The sequence below is a fragment of the Schistocerca nitens genome, chromosome 11, assembly GCF_023898315.1.
Source record: "Schistocerca nitens isolate TAMUIC-IGC-003100 chromosome 11, iqSchNite1.1, whole genome shotgun sequence".
NCBI lineage: Eukaryota > Metazoa > Arthropoda > Insecta > Orthoptera > Acrididae > Schistocerca > Schistocerca nitens.
In genome coordinates this window covers 208,549,739-208,571,098 of record NC_064624.1, presented here as the reverse complement: position 1 = coordinate 208,571,098, position 21,360 = coordinate 208,549,739, and the positions used below count along the sequence as shown (strand labels likewise).

Sequence of the window (21,360 nt, the reverse complement as noted above, 5' to 3'; positions counted from 1 at the left end):
ATACTTTCCGGTAGAGGTTTGGAATGGGGCCTTTCTGGGATTATTTTCGAAAAATTTGCAATATGCAGACATACCGTGTTTCAAGAATTGTTCCTTCTTTGCTATTGTTATCGGTAACAAGCGGATGCGAGCCGAGTGAGTCGCAGCGAAACAATCGATAAGCACAAGACCAAAATTAGAGATATATCGCACACAGAGGGGCACAGTCAAAAACTCCGTAATATTTTACTTAAAAAAAAAACAACATACACTCACGAATTTTTGCAATCAGCGTTAACTTTTAATTAATACTATTGGACCACAGCATCATTTACAATTTATTTTACACTTTTCTGCTGTTGTAAACAAAAACAACCAACTACAGTTCTAAATGTTGGGTACTGCAATTGTGTCTTCGATCAGTCAAAACACTTTCATGAGCAGAAAAGGACCGTTCTACATTAACTTAGGTAACTGGGCAGTATCAGAATTTGGGTGCTATGTTGGCACTTACTGTTTCTGGTAAAAGTTCACCCGTTCCATTAATAAAACCATCAATTTCGCACAAGGACACAAAGCCTGGATTATTGTTTAAAATATTTCCAAACTTTAAGTTTTCTTGGGAATACCTCCGGCAATGAGGAGTTCACTAGAACAATTTCATCTATTAACTGAATAGATTCATTCAACGCCAAACCTTGAGTTTCAAGTTTTTTTAATACTTGCAGGTATATGGCAAAAATGAGTGCTAATCACAGCAATCTTTTTTAATACCGGAATCATTAAAAGCTTCCTTATACTGGCAAACTGCCAAAGGCTCTGCACTATCGAAGTCGTTTACAACCCTTCTAATGGCCATGAAACGATCGTTGCAAAACAACACATCTTCGACCGACGTACCCCAGCGAGTTACCACTTATTCGGAAGGTAAATGCGTATATATAGTTTTATACAAGGTCTTGATCCGAATTATAGCCTTTAGAAACACTTTCTTTGTGGATAAAATCTGTTTATTTCCATTCACAAGCGTTGAGCGTACTTCTTCAGCAAGGCTATGTGTATTCCATGAGCAAAGCATGTCACATAAATCAAATTCGGATAAAATACTCGGAGGGCTTTTTCTGCTTTGATCATATTTCACGGCCGGTATTGTCTTCACTTAAAACTTCCGGGCTGATAGGCAGTTCGCCGCTTTACCTCCGAGGATGTCTCCCGCAGTCGGAGACGAAACGTTAGGAGACAGTTTTATACTTCGACCACGGCCTATCAGCCCGGAAATTTTAAGTGAAGATATAGGGAGCTGCGTCTGAAATACACACAAACACCCTTTCATCTGCAAAAGATACTGGAAATCTTTTTCTAATACCCTCATTCACAAATCTGGCGATCGTAGAATGATTTTCATTTTCAAGTTTTTTTTTGTTTTTTTTTGCGGGCCGCTAAATAGGAAGAAGGCTATTCTTTTAAAGCACCAACAATTAAATTTGCAACGTAAAGGCTACAGGTGTCTGTAGTTTCGTCGACTGAAATCCAGATAATGCTGTCCTTGTGTTCCTCCAGAACATTTACGTAAAAATTGTCGGTATGTAATTTTTACGCAATGTTGATTCATCTGGTATGTTTTGATTTAAGCAATATTTGCGCAGGAAGCCTTTGAGGATAGGGTTTGTAAGTTTGTGAAGAGGAATATTGCTTCCAATGAATGCTTCACATAGATCAATGTTAAACCGACTTGTTTCGGTTACCTTTGGACAAATCCCTGCTACTGCAACTTGCTGTTGTCAGAAGTTGTTGTCGTGGTCCTTTCTTCTGCATTCCTGCGATATGAAGACTCGTCTTGACAAGCTGGCCTATTTGAAACTTTTTTTTTTTTTTTACACGAAACGTTTCTTCTCGTATACTCGACAATGCAAAAACATTTCCGTCATATGTAAATGTTTCAGGATGGTCAGCTATCCACGAAATGAGGGACTTAAAAGAAGTACATGAGTATTGCTATTTGGGGACCAAAATGGCTGATGACGGTCGAAGTACAGAGGGTATAGAATGTAGACTGGCTATGGCAAGGAAAGCGTTTCTCAAGAACAGAAATTTGTTAACATCGAGTGTAGATTTGTCAGGAACTCCTTTCTGAAAGCGTAAATATGGAGTGTAGCCATGGGTGGAAGTGAAACATGGACGATAATTAAAAGCGTTCGTAATGTGGTGCTACAGAAGAATGGTGAAGATTAGACGGGTGGATCACGTAACTAATGAGGAGGTACTGAATAGAATTGGGAGAAGAGGAATTTGTGGCAGAACTTGACTAGAAGAAGGGATCGGTTGGTAGGACACGTTCTGAGTACTGGAGGAAAGCGTGGGAGGGGAGGGGGGGGGTAAAAATCGAAAAGGGAGACCAAGAGATGAATACACTAAGCAGATTCAGAAGGATGTAGGTTGCAGTAGGTACTGGGAGATGAAGAAGCTTGCAGAGAATAGAGTAGCATGGAGAGCTTCATCAAACCAGTCTCAGGACTGAAGACAACAACAACAACAACATCATCATGGTAACTACCAGCATTTTCACGAGAGGCAAAACTGCCAATGTTATGAGATGGATTGGGACGAAATTTTGTGAGATACATGTTTGTATTGCTGGGTTGTGAGCAATCGAGTGCGCCAATTTTCTCTCCACCCTGTATATAGTCCATGGGTATACTGTCAGTACTTTTTTTAACCGATCGTCTGATGGGTGCTTCTTATTTGGCTGTCTTCATACCTGATTTGGGCCCCACCCACGCTGAACGCGGGTTGGACACTCATGACGTAGATGAAGCAAAGCTAGATCAATCTGTATACTTAGTTCCTCAGAACTTTTTACTTCATGCGTAAAAATTTAAAAATCACTTGTTTTTAGATTTGCATGTGTTCTCAGCTACACAGGCTTTCTTATTAGATCATGACTAGACTATTGTGTCGCGAGTAGTAGTTAGGGGGGCACGTTGCTATTACACAAGGATTCAGACGAATCTCTCGATGAATGGAAGTAGGCGTGGAAGCTGTATCGTGGTACTGTTCTTCGTTTGGTGGTGATACGAACCGAGTAGTGTCAGTGTCGTCGTAACTGCCGTCTGCTTCACGTCTGCTGTGCAGCGAACTACGTTAATTTAAGTATTAATTGTATTCTTCTTACTTGTCACTTTTTCTTCCGTGTGTTTTTGCTTTTAGGAAGCATTGTCGACTGCTAGTAATAGTGTTCCATAGATTTCGTGTTTGTTTTGAATACAGTCAGAGAGAGTCCCTTTAGTCAGCCATAGTGCCAGTAGTGCTAGTGTTTAATACAGTCCAGAGACAGGTAGTGCTATTTTCATTGTTTTCTGCAAGAAGTGGCTAGCAACCACAGTTTAGTCAATAAACAGCCGCCTTTAGTGAATTAGCAGTCTAGTTAAAGGTTGATTAACTCTCTTCAGTAAATTGATTCCTTAGGATGGATAGGATGTGTGACTGCTGTGTACGGACGCAGGAGGAGCTGGCCACTGTTCGCGAGCAGCTGAGCGTGTTGATGGCCGCGGTCAGCCGTCTTCAGGCTGCTGCCTAGGAGTGTAGCGGCAGTGGGGAGTCTGGTGCGTCGCATGGTACACCCCAGGTGTTACATGCTTCACCTACTGTCCCTGCTGTCGAGACATCTTCGCGGGTACCGGGCGCGGTTGGGCCACCCTCTCCCCGAGGGGAGTGGCGGGTTCAGCGGCGTTCGCGGCGCACGAGGCGGAGGGTAAATGTGGAGGCTGGCCGTGTGGCATCGCCCACTCTGCCTGTGAGTGGACATGTGGCCGCTCCTTCAGCAATGTCCGAGCAGGCACACGGGGGGAGGGGTTTATTAGTTATTGGGAGCTCCAACGTTAGGCGGGTGATTGAGCCCCTTAGGGAAATAGCTGAAAGGTCGGGGAAGAAGGCCAGTGTTCACTCTGTCTGCTTGCCGGGAGGTGTCATCCGAGATGCGGAGGAGGCCCTGCCGGCGGCGATAGAGAGCACTGGGTGCACCCGACTGCAAATTGTTGCTCGTGTCGGCACCAGTGACTCCTGCCGTCTGGGTTCAGAGGTCATCCTCAGTTCGTACAGGCGGTTGGCGGAATTGGTGAAGGCGGAAAGCCTCGCTCGCGGGGTGGAATCGGAGCTAACTATTTGTAGTATCGTTCCCAGAACCGATCGCGGTCCTCTGGTTTGGAGCCGAGTGGAAGGCTTAAACCAGAGGCTCAGACGATTCTGCGGAGATCTGGGGTGCAAATTTCTCGACCTCCGCTATCGGGTGGAGAAATGTAGGGTCCCCCTGAATAGGTCAGGCGTGCGCTAGACGCCAGAAGCGGCTACAAGGGTAGCGGAGTATGTGTGGAGTGCACACGTGTGTTTTTTAGGTTAGAGAATTCCCTCCCTAGGCCCGACAAGACGCCTCCTGAGACACGGCAAGGTAGGAGTAGTCAAAATGCAACAGGGAATAACAATATTAATGTGCTAATAGTAAACTGCAGTAGCGTCTATAGAAAGGTCCCAGAACTGCTCTCATTAATAAACGGTCACAACGCCCATATAGTGCTAGGGACAGAAAGTTGGCTGAAACCAGACGTAAACAGTAATGAAATCCTAAACTCAGATTGGAATGTATACTGCAGAGACAGGCTGGACAGTGAAGGAGGAGGCGTGTTCATAGCGATAAGAAGTGCAATAGTATCGAAGGAAATTGACGGAGATCCGAAATGTGAAATGATTTGGGTGAAGGTCACGGTTAAAGCAGGCTCGAACATAATAACTGGATGTCTCTATAGGCCCCCTGGCTCAGCAGCTGTTGTGGCTGAGCACCTGAAGGATAATTTGGAAAATATTTCGAGTAGATTTCCCCACCATGTTATAGTTCTGGGTGGAGATTTTAATTTGCCGGATATAGACTGGGAGACTCAAACGTTCATAACGGGTGGCAGGCACAAAGAATCCAGTGAAATTTTTTTAGGTGCTTTATCTGAAAACTACCTTGAGCAGTTAAACAGAGAACCAACTCGTGACGATATTAGACCTTCTGGTGACAAACAGACCCGAACTATTTAAAGAAGTTAACGCAGAACAGGGAATCAGCGATCATAAAGCGGTTACGGCATCGATGATCTCAGCCGTAAATAGAAATATTAAAAAGGGTAGGAAGATTTTTCTGTTTAGCAAAAGTGACAAAAAGCAGATTACAGAGTACCTGACGGCTCAACACAAAAGTTTTGTCTCAAGTACAGATAGTGTTGAGGATCAGTGGACAAAGTTCAAAACCATCGTACAATATGCGTTAGATGAGTATGTGTCAAGCAAGATCGTAAGAGATGGAAAAGAGCCACCGTGGTACAGCAACCGAGATAGAAAACTGCTGCGGAAGCAAAGGGAACTTCACAGCAAACATAAACATAGCCAAAGCCTTGCAGACAAACAAAAATTACGCGAAGCTAACTGTAGTGTGAGGAGGGCTATGCGAGAGGCGTTCAATTAATTCGAAAGCAAAGTTCTATGTACTGACTTGGCAGAAAATCCTAAGAAATTTTGGTCTTATGTCCAGACACTCTGTGACCAAAATGGTACTGAAACAGAGGATGACAGACTAAAGGCCGAAATACTAAATGTCTTTTTCCGAAGCTGTTTCACAGAGGAAGACTGCACTGTAGTTCCCTCTCTAGATTGTCGCACAGATGACAAAATGGTAGATATCGAAATAGACGACAGAGAGATAGAGAAACAATTACAATCGCTCAAAAGAGTAAAGGCCTCTGGACCTGATGGGATACCAGTTCGATTTTACACAGAGTACGCGAAGGAACTTGCCCCCCTTCTTGCAGCGGTGTACCGTAGGTCTCTAGAAGAGCGTAGCGTTCCAAAGGATTGGAAAAGGGCACAGGTCATCCCCGTTTTCAAGAAGGGTCGTCGAACGGATGTGCGGAACTACAGACCTATATCTTTAACGTCGATCAGTTTTAGAATTTTGGAACGCGTATTATGTTCGAGTATAATGACTTTTCTGGAGACTAGAAATCTACTCTGTAGGAATCATCATGGGTTTCGAAAAAGACGGTCATGTGAAACCCAGCTCGCGCTGTTCGTCCACGAGACTCAGAGGGCCATAGGCACGGGTTCCCAGGTAGATGCCGTGTTTCTTGACTTCCGCAAGGCGTTCGATACAGTTCCCCACAGTCGTTTAATGAACAAAGTAAGAGCATATGGACCATCAGACCAATTGTGTGATTGGATTGAAGAGTTCCTAGATAACAGAACGCAGCATGTCATTCTCAATGGAGAGAAGTCTTCAGAAGTAAGAGTGATTTCAGGTGTGCCGCAGGGGAGTGTCGTAGGACCGTTACTATTCACAATATACATAAATGACCTTGTGGATGACATCGGAAGTTCACTGAGGCTTTTTTTCGGATGATGCTGTGGTATATCGAGAGGTTGTAACACTGGAAAATTGTACTGAAATGCAGGAGGATCAGCAGCGAATTGACGCATGGTGCAGGGAATGGCAATTGAATCTCAATGTAGACAAGTGTAATGTGCTGCGAATACACAGACAAATAGATCCTTTATCATTTAGCTACAAAATAGCAGGTCAGCAACTGGAAGCAGTTAATTCCATAAATGATCTGGGAGTAGGCATTAGGAGTCATTTAAAATGGAATGATCATATAAAGTTGATCGTCGGTAAAGCAGATGCCAGACAGATTCATTGGAAGAATCCTAAAGAAATGGAATCCGAAAACAAAGGAAGTAGGTTACAGTACGCTTGTTCGCCCACTGCTTGAATACTGCTCAGCAGTGTGGGATCCGTACCAGATAGGGTCGATAGAAGAGATAGAGAAGATCCAACGGAGAGCAGCGCGCTTCGTTACAGGATCGTTTAGTAATCGCGAAGGCGTTACGGAGATGATAGATAAACTCCAGTGGAAGACTCTGCATGAGAGACGCTCAGTAGCTCGGTACGGAACTTCGTTGAAGTTTCGAGAACATACCGTATATGTCGCGAAGAGACCGTGAGGATAAAATCAGAGAGATTAGAGCCCACACAGAGGCATACCGACGATCATTCTTTCCACGAACAATACGAGACTGGAATAGAAGGGAGAAGAGGTACTCAAGGTACCCTCCGCCACACACCGTCAGGTGGCTTGTGGAGTATGGATGTAGATGTAGGTCTTGAACGGAGAGTACGTAGTGATCGAAAAGTCATCAGCAGTCATCAGCTGATGACGCTGACTGGGTATTTTTTTCGATCTATGCTCTGTGATGTCAGGAAGCTTTGTGACGGGTGTAAAAGAGATCTGAAAGGTAAAATCCTTTTATTTCTGGATGAGCAGATGCACGAAACCGAGGATGACAGGTCGGGGTTTTCCCTTCCATCGTGGGCTCGTTTCATTTCTTGAAACACGCTGTCTGCCCCTATGCAGAGTTAAACACCTGCTGTTACATAAGCGGTAACTGACCTCATTTCAAATCGAGCGTCTTCTCTTCAAGAGTACTGCTTCACACACCACTGTACGTAGGGTGACCAGAAGTCCAGATTAATCCGGACATGTCCTCCTTTTTAGCTCTTTGTACGGAGTCCGGGCGGATTTTTACAGTGTCCGGCTTTTTCGCAAAGTTGAGCGTAATACAGTTAAATTTACAGTTCGTCCCGTTCTATTGCTCTTTTCTTAAATACTTTAACTATTGGACAGCCTTCGTGATGAACACGCACGAAGGCTGTGTTAGTAGGTGGCACCAGGATCGTCGATGTTACCGTTGATCGACCTGTAAGCGAACGCAAATATCGATTATTTAAAAATCTCGTTTCGTATCTTCACTTTGTATTGGATTGGCGTCCTGTAGTGCACGTGTGATTTGTGAGTGTGATTTTCAACCGAGTGAGTTACGTAAAATATTTGGCTATGCCTAAACGAAAGTGTACATTTTCTGATGTCCTTTCCTGCAAATATCCGGCTTTAAGAAAGGGAGGAATGAATTTGAAGCGTAATGTAAGATACGTGGAGCTGGAACGTATGTTTCAGTGGCCAATGAAGGTAAGAAATAACTCGACAGATTAACTGTCACGGTTTTATTTCATTGTTCCATAGTCAGTCAATTTATTTGTATTCGAAACGTTAAAGTGCAGTTTCCATGTCGTTAGCTGCTGCTTGAGTTGTAGATGTTGGTAGCGGTGCGTCGAATTAAGGGAGGTGAATGGTCTCACGTTTTTCGCTTTGTAAACAATTTCGTGTTGTTGACACAACAAAACAATCGACGCCACACTGTCACCACAACCAATGTTTTTAATTTCTTTTATATTGCTCAGTTAACCGCCACCTGACCATCAGTAACAATTATTGTTGCCGGTAATTCCCGGCAGTCACGTGACTTGTCCAAAAATGACTGGTGGTCCAGAATGAGATTTTCACTCAGCAGCGGAATGTGCGCTGATATAAAACTTCCTGGCAGATTAAAACTGTGTGCCCGACCAAGACTCGAACTCGGGACCTTTGCCTTGCGCGGGCAAGTGCTCTACCAACTGAGCTACCGAACCTCTGTGTTGCTTGGGTAGCTCAGTTGGTAGAGCACTTGCCCGCGCAAGGCAAAGTTCCCGAGTTCGAGTCTCGGTCGGGCACACAGTTTTAATCTGCCAGGAAGTTTCATGACTGGTGGTATCCACATCTGCAGTTGACCCGTTTGATGTGTCCTCATTTTTCTTATTTTGCCCTCCTTTTTGAAGCTGTTTGTCCTCTTTTCTAAACAATTGCATCTGGTCACCCTAACTATACGAAACTGAACAGTTGTACTGAATAAAGTACCATGGTAGGTGGTCTTACATAAGATAAACTTTCCTTGATGTTCTCTTTAAGCTCTACGCACACACTTGTGCCAATTTGCTTAATTGTAACGACCAGCTTCTCAGCGGGAGAAGTGCGGCACGTCTAGTATCCTCCTCTGTCAGAGGAACTGGTGCTAGTTGTTCCAAAATGTGGAAACTGCCTGGACTCATTCTGAAGAATTCGTACATTTTGTGTTTGTGTTGGGAGTGCTGACGAGATACACAGCTGAGCGATGTTGGGTATCTGTAGCATTACTCGTGTCCACCCGGTACTTGATTCTCTTTTTGCCCGCTTTAACTAATTATAAGCCACAATAACATCCTCTCAGAAGAGCTGATTACAGCAATTGAAACTTGAAACGTAAGTATGATTTGCGCTGTCTTCTTGTTCGTCGTATCGTCTCAGTGCGAAGCGCAGTGTCGGTAAGGGTGAAATGTTCGCGATGCAGATGCAAATTGCAATACTTTTCACAGGCAGTATGATATTGTAAATAGACGAGAAATAAAATATCCTACGCCTGAGAGAATGCTCATTCTCCAGCTCTGTGTTCGTCACGATGTGACATTTGCAGCGACAGCAGCGCTCCAAGCGGCAAGAAAGCTGTCCTCCTCATAACGCGTAATTGCTCGTAAGACTAATGTTAAATTTCGTATTCTCCTTCTGCATCATTTACGCTGCGATTTTCTTTTTTTTCCCTTAATTTTAAACCTTAAGCGTTTGTAAAATGTGAGAGACGAATTATACTAAAGTAAAGGAAAGCAGTCACAACAATCACAAAAGAAATATAAGATGCAACATATTTACGAAGAAATATTTTCGTTTTTCCATCATGGTTCATGTTTTCGGTACAGAGCCCTCATCTAGGTTAGGTGTGTCCATTTTTAATTAGCGGGATGCGTTGTTTCTTCAGTTGTTTTCTGCGATATTCCTGTGGCAGTCTGTTCGTATTATGGTAGGCGTTTTCCTTGTCACGTAATAATTTTGCGAAGAATCTGTTGACATTATCATTCTTATACTTCACAGTTTTCCATCAGATTAATAGTTCTATTTGGTATGTCCATCTCGTCCAAAAAAGAAGATGTAGTGTTGAAGATTCGAATGTTTAGCGTGTCTGAGGTTTCTGGTCATAGGCGGCGACAGTTAAGGAATTCAGTTAAGGAATTGCTTTCTTGTCTGTGTTCAGTCGTATTGCTTTTGATCTGTTATTACTGTTGTGAAGCAAGCCGGCCGAAGTGGCCGTGCGGTTAAAGGCGCTGCAGTCTGGAACCGCAAGACCGCTACGGTCGCAGGTTCGAATCCTGCCTCGGGCATGGATGTTTGTGATGTCCTTAGGTTAGTTAGGTTTAACTACTTCTAAGTTCTAGGGGACTAATGACCTCAGCAGTTGAGTCCCATAGTGCTCAGAGCCATTTTGTTGTGAAGCAAATCTCTCTTCAGCGGCATTTTGCGTTTGTAAACTGATTTGGTTGCATGTGAGCTAACAATATCTCACATTACAAGCATTCTGCAAAAGTTAGTGTTCTACTATTCAGACGTTTCGATCTCCTGAAGAAAAACTTTAATCTTCGGAAAATGTCTGTCTGTTACACGAGAATCGTAGAATTATTTGATGTACGATAGATGTGGTCCGTGTGTTGCAATGTATACATAGTGTTTACCGGCAATGCCTCCAAATTGCTAAATGTGTAAGGGAATTGGAGACACTTCCTAATCATTTTTTTTTTTTCGTCTGTCAATCTGCAATCCCTCCTCTCTTCGAGTTGTATATAGCCAATCCAAACGAAACATTGTTTGGGAACTTGAGTTGCTTAAATGAATGGATACCAATGATATCATTGTTATACGGAGTAGGAGAGAATCGTCTCCAACTGCTGGATTTGTGAAGGTAACAGCTTCAGCGGTAGGATTTCGCATAGTTCAAACCTGCGAAAGGGTTAGGTTAGAAAGTTTGGCACGGTTCAGATTCAATAACAGTAGTCTAATCGTAAGCTGATAAACTGTACATGAAGCTTGTATGTTTTATGTTAAAACCAACTAAGAGGAAGAAAACAAAACAGCGTATTGTTGTGTGTACAATTTTTGTTTAAGAGGAGGAAGAATATGTATGGGAGAAACAGTTTATCTAAATATCCTGCTATCGTAGTTAAAACTCTCTGTGAGAAAGAAGAAAAACGTGCATATTTTCACAGCAATGAACACTATTTTTGTCTCTCGCAATCGATTTTAACAGAAAATCTGTACATTGTTGTTTAAGAAAAATATGTAGCCTTTGTCCGTCCGAATATTTATTATTCTATTAGAGCATCGTGTAAAAACTCGAAATAAATCGGTTAAGAACTATTCGAGACTTTCGGAAACAACGTTCAACAACATTTTGTCATTATGTGTAATTACAGCGATAGAACTCACATTCTACGGAATTCGTTTTCAACAATGTTGTTTAATGGCCGCTTGGTACGTTAACCAGAAGAGTAATTGCGTTGGCACTTAGTTGACGATCAGTATTACACTTTAGTAACTGTGAATCATTGTCTAGACTAGGGCAGTTCACCTGCAAACTAATGTAATGCTTTCTGACTAAAGCTTGTAAGCTAATGAATTACGTTGATTCCAAAATGGTAACGGTAATTTTTCAGTAAAATAATCCGAAACCAATTTGCGGCTGAAATGTTTGACACAACAATAGTGAAGCAATAGTCACAGTACATACCTTTTTTCTTTAAAAAAACGTTACATTAGAGGTTTCAACGAACTACGTCGTCATTTTGAAATGTAAAACATCAGTTGGAGAATACATAATGGGAATTATGACCATACATCTGACAACAGTTACGAGAAATAATGAGACCATGCAACCTAGGCAATTGTGGCACAACCAAGTCACAAAAAGTTTTGGCCCTTGCTTGCCCAACCGTTCATTTCATGTCCCAATGTAGAATAGATAAAAACTATACCAGGTTGAAAATTGCCAAGAATTCTTGCAATGTGTGACAACAAAAATATGGCTTTTTAAAGAAAAATTTTATGTGCTGTGACTATGCCTTCACTATCATAATGTCAAATAAACATTTAAGTTATATTATAATCACACTGCTTAAGACAATTGCGCCGGAATATAGAACTTGTGGCTGGTTTTGCTGCTACGTCATCAGCAGTTTGTCTCACATGACGTCAGAGGTCTTAAGTCTTTATTTGATAAAATTGCGTTGTACTGATGGTCTGGTTTCTCCGTCTGTTCGCAGGAGCTGGGATCGCAGCCATTGCCGACAATCAGTGTAACGGACGATGCGTCGCACGTGGACGGTGCTGCCGCCAGCGGCCACCGGCCGAGAGCGGGTGAGTACGTAGTCCCTCTGGCTGCCGCTAGGTGGCAGTCGAGGACAAATCTGTGCAGCTTCTTAAAACAGGTGCGGATCGGGCCAGTTCTGTCGGCGCTAACTCATCATACAGAAGCAGAATTTGTGCTTTCGTATCAATATAGGTTAATTCTTACAGTAAAGTAATATCGGGTACCATCCATTGTTATTAACGCTATTTTTTTAAAAAAAGAATTGGCTCCGTTAACGGTTTGGAACGAGCAGCACGATCGTCAGATGTTCACAGTGATAGTTATGGCTTCGCTGAATTTGCATTTGACTGACAGCAACGTAAAACGATGGTCAGTATTCAAATGTGGACAAACGTTTTAGCGAGGAAGGAAGTCGTAGTAATGAAATCCAAAATTTGTGTGAAAAACGACGGTTTTCAGTAAATAGTTAGTGAGAAAGCTATTGAAGCAGCATTTTATTGCTACATAGTTTGTGAACTCTGTCAGGCGCTAAATAACCGGAAAAGCACCCCCTGACGTTAACGGTGGCTGAGGTATTGTAGATGGTTTTGACTGATGGTATAGCGAAAAGTATCAGTTTGGATTCCATAGAAATGTTGGAACACGTGGGGCAATAGGGCTTATCTTGAAGCTAGAGTAAGAAAAGACAAACCTACGTTTCTAGCATTTGTAGACTTAGAGAAAGCTTTTGACAATGTTGACTGGAATATTCTTTCAAATTCTAAAGGTGGCAGGGGTAAAATACGGGGAGCGAAAGGCTATTTACAATTTGTACAGAAACCAAATGGCAGTTACAAGAGTCGAGGGGCATGAAGGGGAAGCAGTCGTTGGGAAGTGAGTGAGACAGGGTTGTAGCCTCTCCCCGATGCTATTCAATCTGTATATTGAGCAAGCAGTAAAGGAAACAAAAGAAAAATTCAGAGCAGGTACTAAAATCCGTGTAGAAGAAATAAAAACTTTTAGGTTCGCCGATGACATTGTAATTCTGTCAGAGGCAGCAAAGGACCTGGAAGAGCATCTGAACCGAATGGACAGTGTCTTGAAAGGAGGATATAAGATGAACATCGACAAAAGCAAAAGGAGGGTAATGGGAGGTAGTCGAAATAAATCAGGTGATGCTGAGGGAATTAGATCAGGAAATGAGACACTTAAAGTAGTAAACGAGTTTTGCTATTTGGGGAGGAAAATAACTGATGATGGTCGAGGTGGAGAGGATATGAAATGTAGACTGGCAATGGCAAGGAAAGCGTTTCTGAAGAAGAGAAATTTGTTAGCATCGAGTATAGATTTAAGTGTAAGGAAGTCGTTTCTGAAAGTATTTGTATGGATTGTAGCCATGTATGGAAGTGAAACGTGGACGATAAGTAGTTTGGACAAGAAGAGAATATAAGCTTTCGAAATGTGGTGCTACAGAAGAATGCTGAAGATTAGGTGGGTAGATCACATAACTAATGATGAAGTATTGAATAGAATTGGGGAGAAGAGGAATTTGTGGCACAACTCGACTAGAAGAAGGGATCGGTTGGTAGGACATGTTCTGAGGCATCAAGGGATCACAAATTTAGTACTGGAGGGCAGCGTGGAGCGTAAAAATCGTAGAGGGAGACCAAGAGATGAATACACTAAGCAGATTCAGAAGGATGTAGGTTGCAGTAAGTACTGGGAGATGAAGAAGCTTGCACAGTATAGAGTAGCATGGAGAGCTGCATCTAACCAGTCTCTGGACTGAAGACCACAACAACATCGAAAAGTAACAAAGAAAACTCATCGCCAGCAGCACTTGTTTTACATAAATGTCCTAACTAACACAAGCACATATAAATAAACATCGGCTTGCTACCGTGTGGGAACAATAAAACGAAAAAAAAAACATTTCGAACGTTTTCTCTTAAATGTTTGTTGAAAAGCACTGTCTAGATTAATTTAATTTTTGATTACGTAATGACTTTGATTCTGTTAAAACATTACGCAGTACGCACGTGTGTATCTCCATTTTAACTAAACTCAATCGTCAAGTAGTTTCTCAGTGTAAGACAAACACCTGACAATCTGTGGTAACTAAATAAGAAAGTTGTATCTTTCGAATGGCGGAAAGGTAAAATTTTAGGTTTTGGGCCAACGATGTATCACTGCAGACGTAAACTGAACTGTTCATATATGCACGTCCAGGCAACGGTCATGGATAGCTATCTCACAGCCTTCTCCCCGAAGAGTAGGGCACAAAGGCTGCGTAATATTGAGAGATTAGGTTACTGTGGTGCGCAGGGGAGACCAGAGAATTCTCCCTACCAAGCCAGTTCTGGACGAGGCAAACTGTGTGAAGAGGGACTATATCGTACCACGGGATGAAGCTGGTCATCCAAAATAGTCACATAGTCCTTCGCAGTAAAGCGACCTTCCAGAACAGCCGTGAGACCCGTGGGGCACCACAATATGGCTGCGCAAATCGCAGAACGCTCGCCGTGTTTCAATCTCTGGACGTAAACTCCGCCAGAAATAAGACTGATCCGACCAAAAGTTTCTTCCATTACCCCGTAGTCCAGATTTCCTCTCTTCGGCAGCATGTTTTCCCGTTACGGGAATTTACGTGACCGATGAGTGGTTTTGGAATTCCAGCTAGCCCTGCTGGAGCTCCCAAAGTGTTGTTTGGATACTGAGAGGACTCGCGAGAGCGATAATTGTTGAAAAACCAAACACTTCGTCTGCCTTGGTTATGCAACAGCAGCGTAATATGTTAAGAAGGAAATTGTCCACGCAGCCTGTAAGCACAGTTCAAAACATTACTACTTAATAGGGAATACCAACCACCAGAACTGTTTATAACCTATAGGCACAGTGACAAAAAATGTAAATGAAATAGCTAACATATGTACATACTCCAGGCCACTGATTTTGCCTTGCAGAAAATAAGGCGAAACGCGTGTGGCACTGAAATTGTTGCTGTCAGACGGTCCATAAGTAAAAATTATCAATATACCGTAATATTACAAGCAACTGAGGAAGACAGGAGTACAAGAGTTGAAGATGATGCTTCCTTGTTTACGTTGTGTACTGAGATGTGCCTCCCTGAGTCCCGCCGACTGTGAAGTACGGGCTGTCATACGATTTCTTATAAGGGAACCTCCCCATCGCACCCCCCTCAGATTTAGTTATAAGTTGGCACAGTGGATAGGCCTTGAAAAACTGAACACAGATCAATCGAGAAAACAGGAAGTTGTGTGGAACTATGAAAAAACTAAGCAAAATATACAAACTGAGTAGTCCATGTGCAAGATAGGCAACATCTAGGAAAGTCAGAGTTCAGGAGCGTCGTGGTCCCGTGGTTAGCATGAGCAACTGCGGAGCGAGAGGTTCTTGGTTCAAATCTTCGCTAGAGTGAAAAGTTTACTTTCTTTATTTTTGCAAAGTTATGATCTGTCCGTTCGTTCATTGACGTCTCTGTTCAGTGTAAAAAGTTTAGTGTCTGTGTTTTGCGACCGCACCGCAAAACCGTGCGATTAGTAGACGAAAGGACGTGCCTGTCCAATGGAAACCGAAAACATTTGATTGCAGGGTCATAGGTCAACCGATTCCTCCACAGTAAAACACGTCATATATATTCTATACGACACTGGTGACGGCATGTGCGTCACATGACAGAAATATGTTGTCGACCCACCTAGCTTGTACACTTGGTGAATGGGTAAAAAGATTCTTCTACCTTGCCCAATTTAGGTTTTCTAGTGGATGTGATAATCACTCCCAAAAAAGTGTGAAAACATAAGAGTTTGTCACATAACTGCAACAAATGAATGCAACAGTTTCACAGTCGCACAGTTTTGCCTGTGCTCTGTCAAAACATATGTTTTTAACGTTTTCAAATTTTTCCGTGTGTAGACCGTCAAATCCTGCATATGTCCAAGCAAATCTGAACATATCCTGGAATTTTGGAGAGCGAAGTTGATTATATGTGAGTGCCTGAACTTTGATAATTGTCTGAAAACAAAAAATTAAAATTTTCTCCCGAGGGAAGACTTGAGCCAATGACCTATCGTTCCGCAGCTGCACACGCTAACCACGGGACCACGGCGCTGAGGGGTTCACACCCACCTGGATGTTGCCTATCTTACACATGGACTACTCATTTGAATATTTTGCTTATTTTTTCATAGTTTCACACAACTTCCTCCTGTTTTCTCTATTGATCTGTATTCAGTTTTTTTAGGCCTATCCACTGTACCAACTTATAACTAATTCTGAGGGGGGTGCGATGGGGAGGTTCCCTTGTTAGTGCTAAAGGCCTAAAAGCGATCGGTATTCATCGTGAGATCTGTGCAGTTTACGGAGAAAAAAAATTATAGTGATGGAATGGTAAGAAAGTGCGTGAGAGCATTTAAAGATGGCCGCACAAATGTGCGCGATGAACGACGGAGTGGGCGTCCTCCGGTCGTTAATGTAAGTTTGGTGCAGGATGTTGACAATAAGGTGAGAGAAAACAGACGCCTTCCGATTTGCTCCTTGCGGCATGACTTTCCTAATGTTTCTCGTAGTGTTTTGTACGGCATTGTGACCGAGCACTCGAATTACAGAAAATTGTGCGCACGTTGGGTACCGAAAATGTTGACGGATGTGCACAAAACCAAACGTTTAGACAGTGCATTGACTTTCCTTTAGCGGTACCACAACGACGGTGAAGATTTCTTAAGCGAAACGGTTACGGGCAATGAAACACGGGTGGCCTACGTCATACGAGAATTAAAGCAACAGTCCGTGGAAGTTGAGCAAGGGCATCATTTTACTGCAAGACAATGCCCGTCCGCATGTGGCGAATCAGACCAAAGATCTCATCACGTCTTTTCGATGGGAATCTCTAGATCATCCTCCGTACAGCCCCGATCTTGCGCCCAGTGACTACCATCTGTTCCTGCACTTGAAGAAACACCTGGGCGGCCAGCGTCTTCGAGACGATGACGAAGTCAAAAGAGTGGTGATGCAGTGGTTAACAAGTCAGGCGGCAGACTTGTGTGAGGAGGGTATTCCGAAACTGGTACAGTGTTATGACAAGTGCCTCAGTATTGACGGAAATTATGTATAAAAGTAGATTAAGGTACGGGCTTTCATGTAAAAATAAAATTGAGATATCTTAGCACGTCTTTTTTTTTAATTTCAAAACGGTACTTAATTAAAAAAAACACGCCTCGAATATTTTTTTCATGGTGGCCTACACGGTCCTAAGAGTACACAAAATCTGAAGCGGCTCATTCAAGACAATTCGCGCTGCAGCGCTTAAAAAAACACACAGTCTCCGTCCGCAGGATGTAATTTTGTGTTGTGAATATGCGACAGTGGTGCGAATTGGTCGTACTTTGCAATGGTGGCTGCTATCTCTATTAGCTTATCCCTCCGACGTTTCCGTAATTAATACTAGTCCTTTGGGAGAACATAGTGCATATCGTACTTTTTTTCCCACCGTTGCTTTGTGTCCACGTCGAACAACTGATCACTAAGATGGCGGATCTTCCTGAACACAGGTATAATTAAGGATCTCTACTATGTACCATTTGTCGATAACCAGAGAGAAATTGAATGTGAAAGTATTTCGGTGGTGCCGATCTTAGCTAACGCTACCAATGACCCGCTTCAAAGTTGCCGATGCAAAATTTCGTGAAAAGACCGCGCTATAGCGAGAAACGCCTTTGCTATATTGATTGCCACCCCAACTCGCGTGTCGCATCCGTGACAGTCTGTCCCTTATTTCTCGATAATGCGAAACGTGCTCCTCTTCTTTGAACTTTTCCGACGTCCACCAAGAGTCCTGCCTGGTAAGGATCCCACACTTTGCAGCAGTAGTCCAAAAGAGGACGGACAATCGTAGTGTAGGCTGTTTCTCTAGTACACCTGCTGCGTCTTCTAAGTGTTCTGCCAATAAAACGCAGTCTTCGCTTCGCATTCCCGATAGCTTTTTTTGTGTGACTGTTCTAATTTCAGTGCTTTTTATTCCAGTTTCCGATTACAAATGAATTCTTTAGACGATGACCGGTTTCAGTCTGTAATCACCATCCTCAGATCTTTTTTTACACAATGTCCTGAAGTGATACGACCATAATGGCATCGTCAAAACATATAAATGTAATCAACATAGCATCGTCACATAGATTTAAAATATGGTGTAGAATAGACCACATCGTCCACAAGTGATTATTGGCTATTCTACACGATATTTTAAATCTATGTGACGATGCTATGTTGATTACATTTATATGTTTCGACGATGCCATTATGGTCGTATCACTTTAGGACATGGTGTAAAAAAGATCTGAGGATGTGTGGGGCGGCGGGTGGAATTATTGTTATAAAATGTTGCTGTTATTTATTTATTTAATGCTGCTGTTTTGCCGTTCTCAACACTGGCTCTCTAACTACAATATTGGCAACCAGAAAGTGATTAGCAAAACGTGATGCCTGTAATTAGAATTCCTAGTACCCACTTTATCTGAGAAATACACTTATAGCTACAGCTTATAGCTCTGAGGAATTAGGAGATTGTCTGGGATTCATAATCAAAAACGATTCTCTCTATAATGTTCACTATATTCTGAAAGTCACACACCAGAAAGAATCCACACAATCCAATTACCAGAGCAGTTCAGAGTCTAATGCGCGGATGCAACTATAACTGTTCAAACCAAATGTTTAAGTGAATGCTCGCCATAATTTGATGATGATGTTCATCAAATGCGCACGGCGGCACGTGAAAATACGACATACGCAAACTGAAGATAGATCATTAAAGTCATCCCAGAATTAACACTTCACTCGAAAACGATTTCATGGTTACGCGTATCCGGAGTAACTTATTACGGCATCCGAGGCTGTTTGTAGCAATGATACCGACGCGACGCGACTCCGGACACAGATGGTGTGCTATTCAGCGTCTGGAGAGAACTGGGGCCTTCCTTTCTTTCTCGCGCAGCGTTCTTACATATAAAGCCGCGGTGCGGACGGCTAAGGGAACGCCTGATCAAATCGGCTCTCCCGACTAGCCGCTGGGCTAGTAATGCACCACTTTAAGTTATTAAACAAATCATCGCTTCCTTTGCTGATGGCCGATGAAGCTCTCAATTTAAATGTGCAATCAGCACATAGGTAAGTAATCATAATAAAAGTCTGACGTGGCAAATTAAAATATTTCGGGCGAGAGAATTAATTTAATTACACTACACGCAGTAGACGAGCTCTGAACTTGCCCTTTGCAGATACGGTATCGCTATAGTTTTACAGTTATTCAATTGAAACTTCACATCTTTATGATTATAGCGGATCTCCCTTCTACTTACATTTAAACATCCTAGCCTTATTTATTAGCCTACTTAATCTATCTTGCTTCCGTAATTTTTAAGACAAAAACCAGAAAATCATGAATTTCAACTAAAATTTTAATTTGTGAGATCCAGAATACTGTTTCTACTAAATTATTATGAAAAAGGAATCTAAATATAAATTTTTAAGTCTCTAGCTCTTTTCCGTTGTGCCAATGATTTTTACAGAAAAACGTCCAAATTTCGAAAATGGTTAAAGTTATTGAACTGATACTCAACACATATTGATTTAGTATTACTCCTGACACGCTAGAAACGTTTCAGGTTATTTACTTGATTTTTAAAGTATTGCCCAACATTTATGACGTCAGAGCTAGTTACAGCGGACTGGCTGGCACACAATGGAAAGACTGATGTGAATTTACTACGGCGTGAGTAGGCTGCTTCCCTGCAGATGGTCATTACAGACTGAAACCGGTCACCGTCTAGTGAATTCATTTGTGATCATAGACTGGAATAAAAAGCATTTTACAGTATTGGATCACTGTTTGTACACGCGATTATGTCGCAGTTGGGTTCTAATTTCAGTTCATCGTGACTGTAACGCACAGGTATTCAGCTAAATTCATAGCCTGAATATCTGTGATCTGTCGCGTAACTGAAATGTTAAGGTAATTTTTTTTTTCTCAAGCTGCGACATCGTCGCGAAAAAACAGTGACACGAATATGTAATAAGTTTCTTTTCATTTACATCTATGGTCAGAAACTTTTTGTAAACAGATTACCGGTTTCGGTCTGTTCTTATGAAACAGATCTGATCATTGTCATTAAGGACTGAAACTGGTAATCTGTTAACAAAAAGTTTCTGACCATAGACGTAAATTAAAGGAAACTTATTAAATTTTTTTTAAATTCTCATGTATGTGGATCTCTCACAATTTTGAGTTTACTGCCACCTGCCACTTTTCGCACCGTACAGAAATCTTGTCTAACTCTAGTTGCCTTCGTTTTTTATCTTCTGATGACTTTACTAGACGGTAAATGATAGTACCATCCGCAAATAACGTGAATGGGCTGCTCAGATTATCTCCTAAATGGTTTATGCAGATCAGGAACAACAGCGGACCTGTCGCACTACCTTCGGGGAACGCCAGATACCAGCTCTGTTGCACTCGATGAATTTTCGTCAATTATTACGAACAAACAGCGGCCTACACTGCTCTCAGTGTGCTACACACACACACACACACACACACACACACACACACACACACACACACACACACACACACACACACACACACATTCATCCATTACAAGCTCACAATTGTTCGATGCCTGATAGTGTGTTCTATCGACTGATAACCATTTTCTAAATCCCATCGAAGGAGGTGGTCAACACACTGGACTCGCATACGGGAGGACAACGGTTCATATCGGCGTCCGGCGATTATGATTAAGGTTTTCCGTGATTTCCCTCAAATCGCTTCAGGCAAATGCCGGGATGGTCTCTATGAAATGCCGGACATATGCCACACTTGCCCCTCCGCCAGGCAGCTTGAGTAGCGATCCCTCAGGTAAGGGACGCCCTTCCTCGTACTACTTCTGTCCGCTTTCAAACCGCCGTCTCTACATCTCACTCGATACAACCAGTACGTAAGGGACATTCTTCTTCGACAACTTGGCCAAATACGGAGCTTCTTTTCCGAAATCGAAATATTTATAACTTTTGGGAAACGAAAGCAATACCGACGATTGTGTCGGTATGTAATTAGTTGTGCCAAGTATAAATATAGACCCCTCTTGTCTGTACGGTAGCTTCCTTTCACGCTTACTGATCGCGATAGAAACAGTCCGTCGCCAAGGGAGCAACAAGAAAGGAACGATGTAAAGAGAATGCGAATGTACGCTAATC

General features: G+C 42.5%; 1 protein-coding gene across 1 annotated transcript in view; it reads left to right on the top strand.

The window, feature by feature from the left end:
* The window catches only part of LOC126213528 (5'-AMP-activated protein kinase subunit gamma-2-like), an 889,308-nt gene that overhangs the window by 174,636 nt on the left and 693,312 nt on the right, over nt 1-21,360 (top strand). The window contains exon 2 of the mRNA XM_049941372.1: nt 12,062-12,155. Coding sequence (XP_049797329.1) covers nt 12,062-12,155 — 94 coding nt within the window. The remainder of the gene's footprint in view (nt 1-12,061; nt 12,156-21,360) is intronic.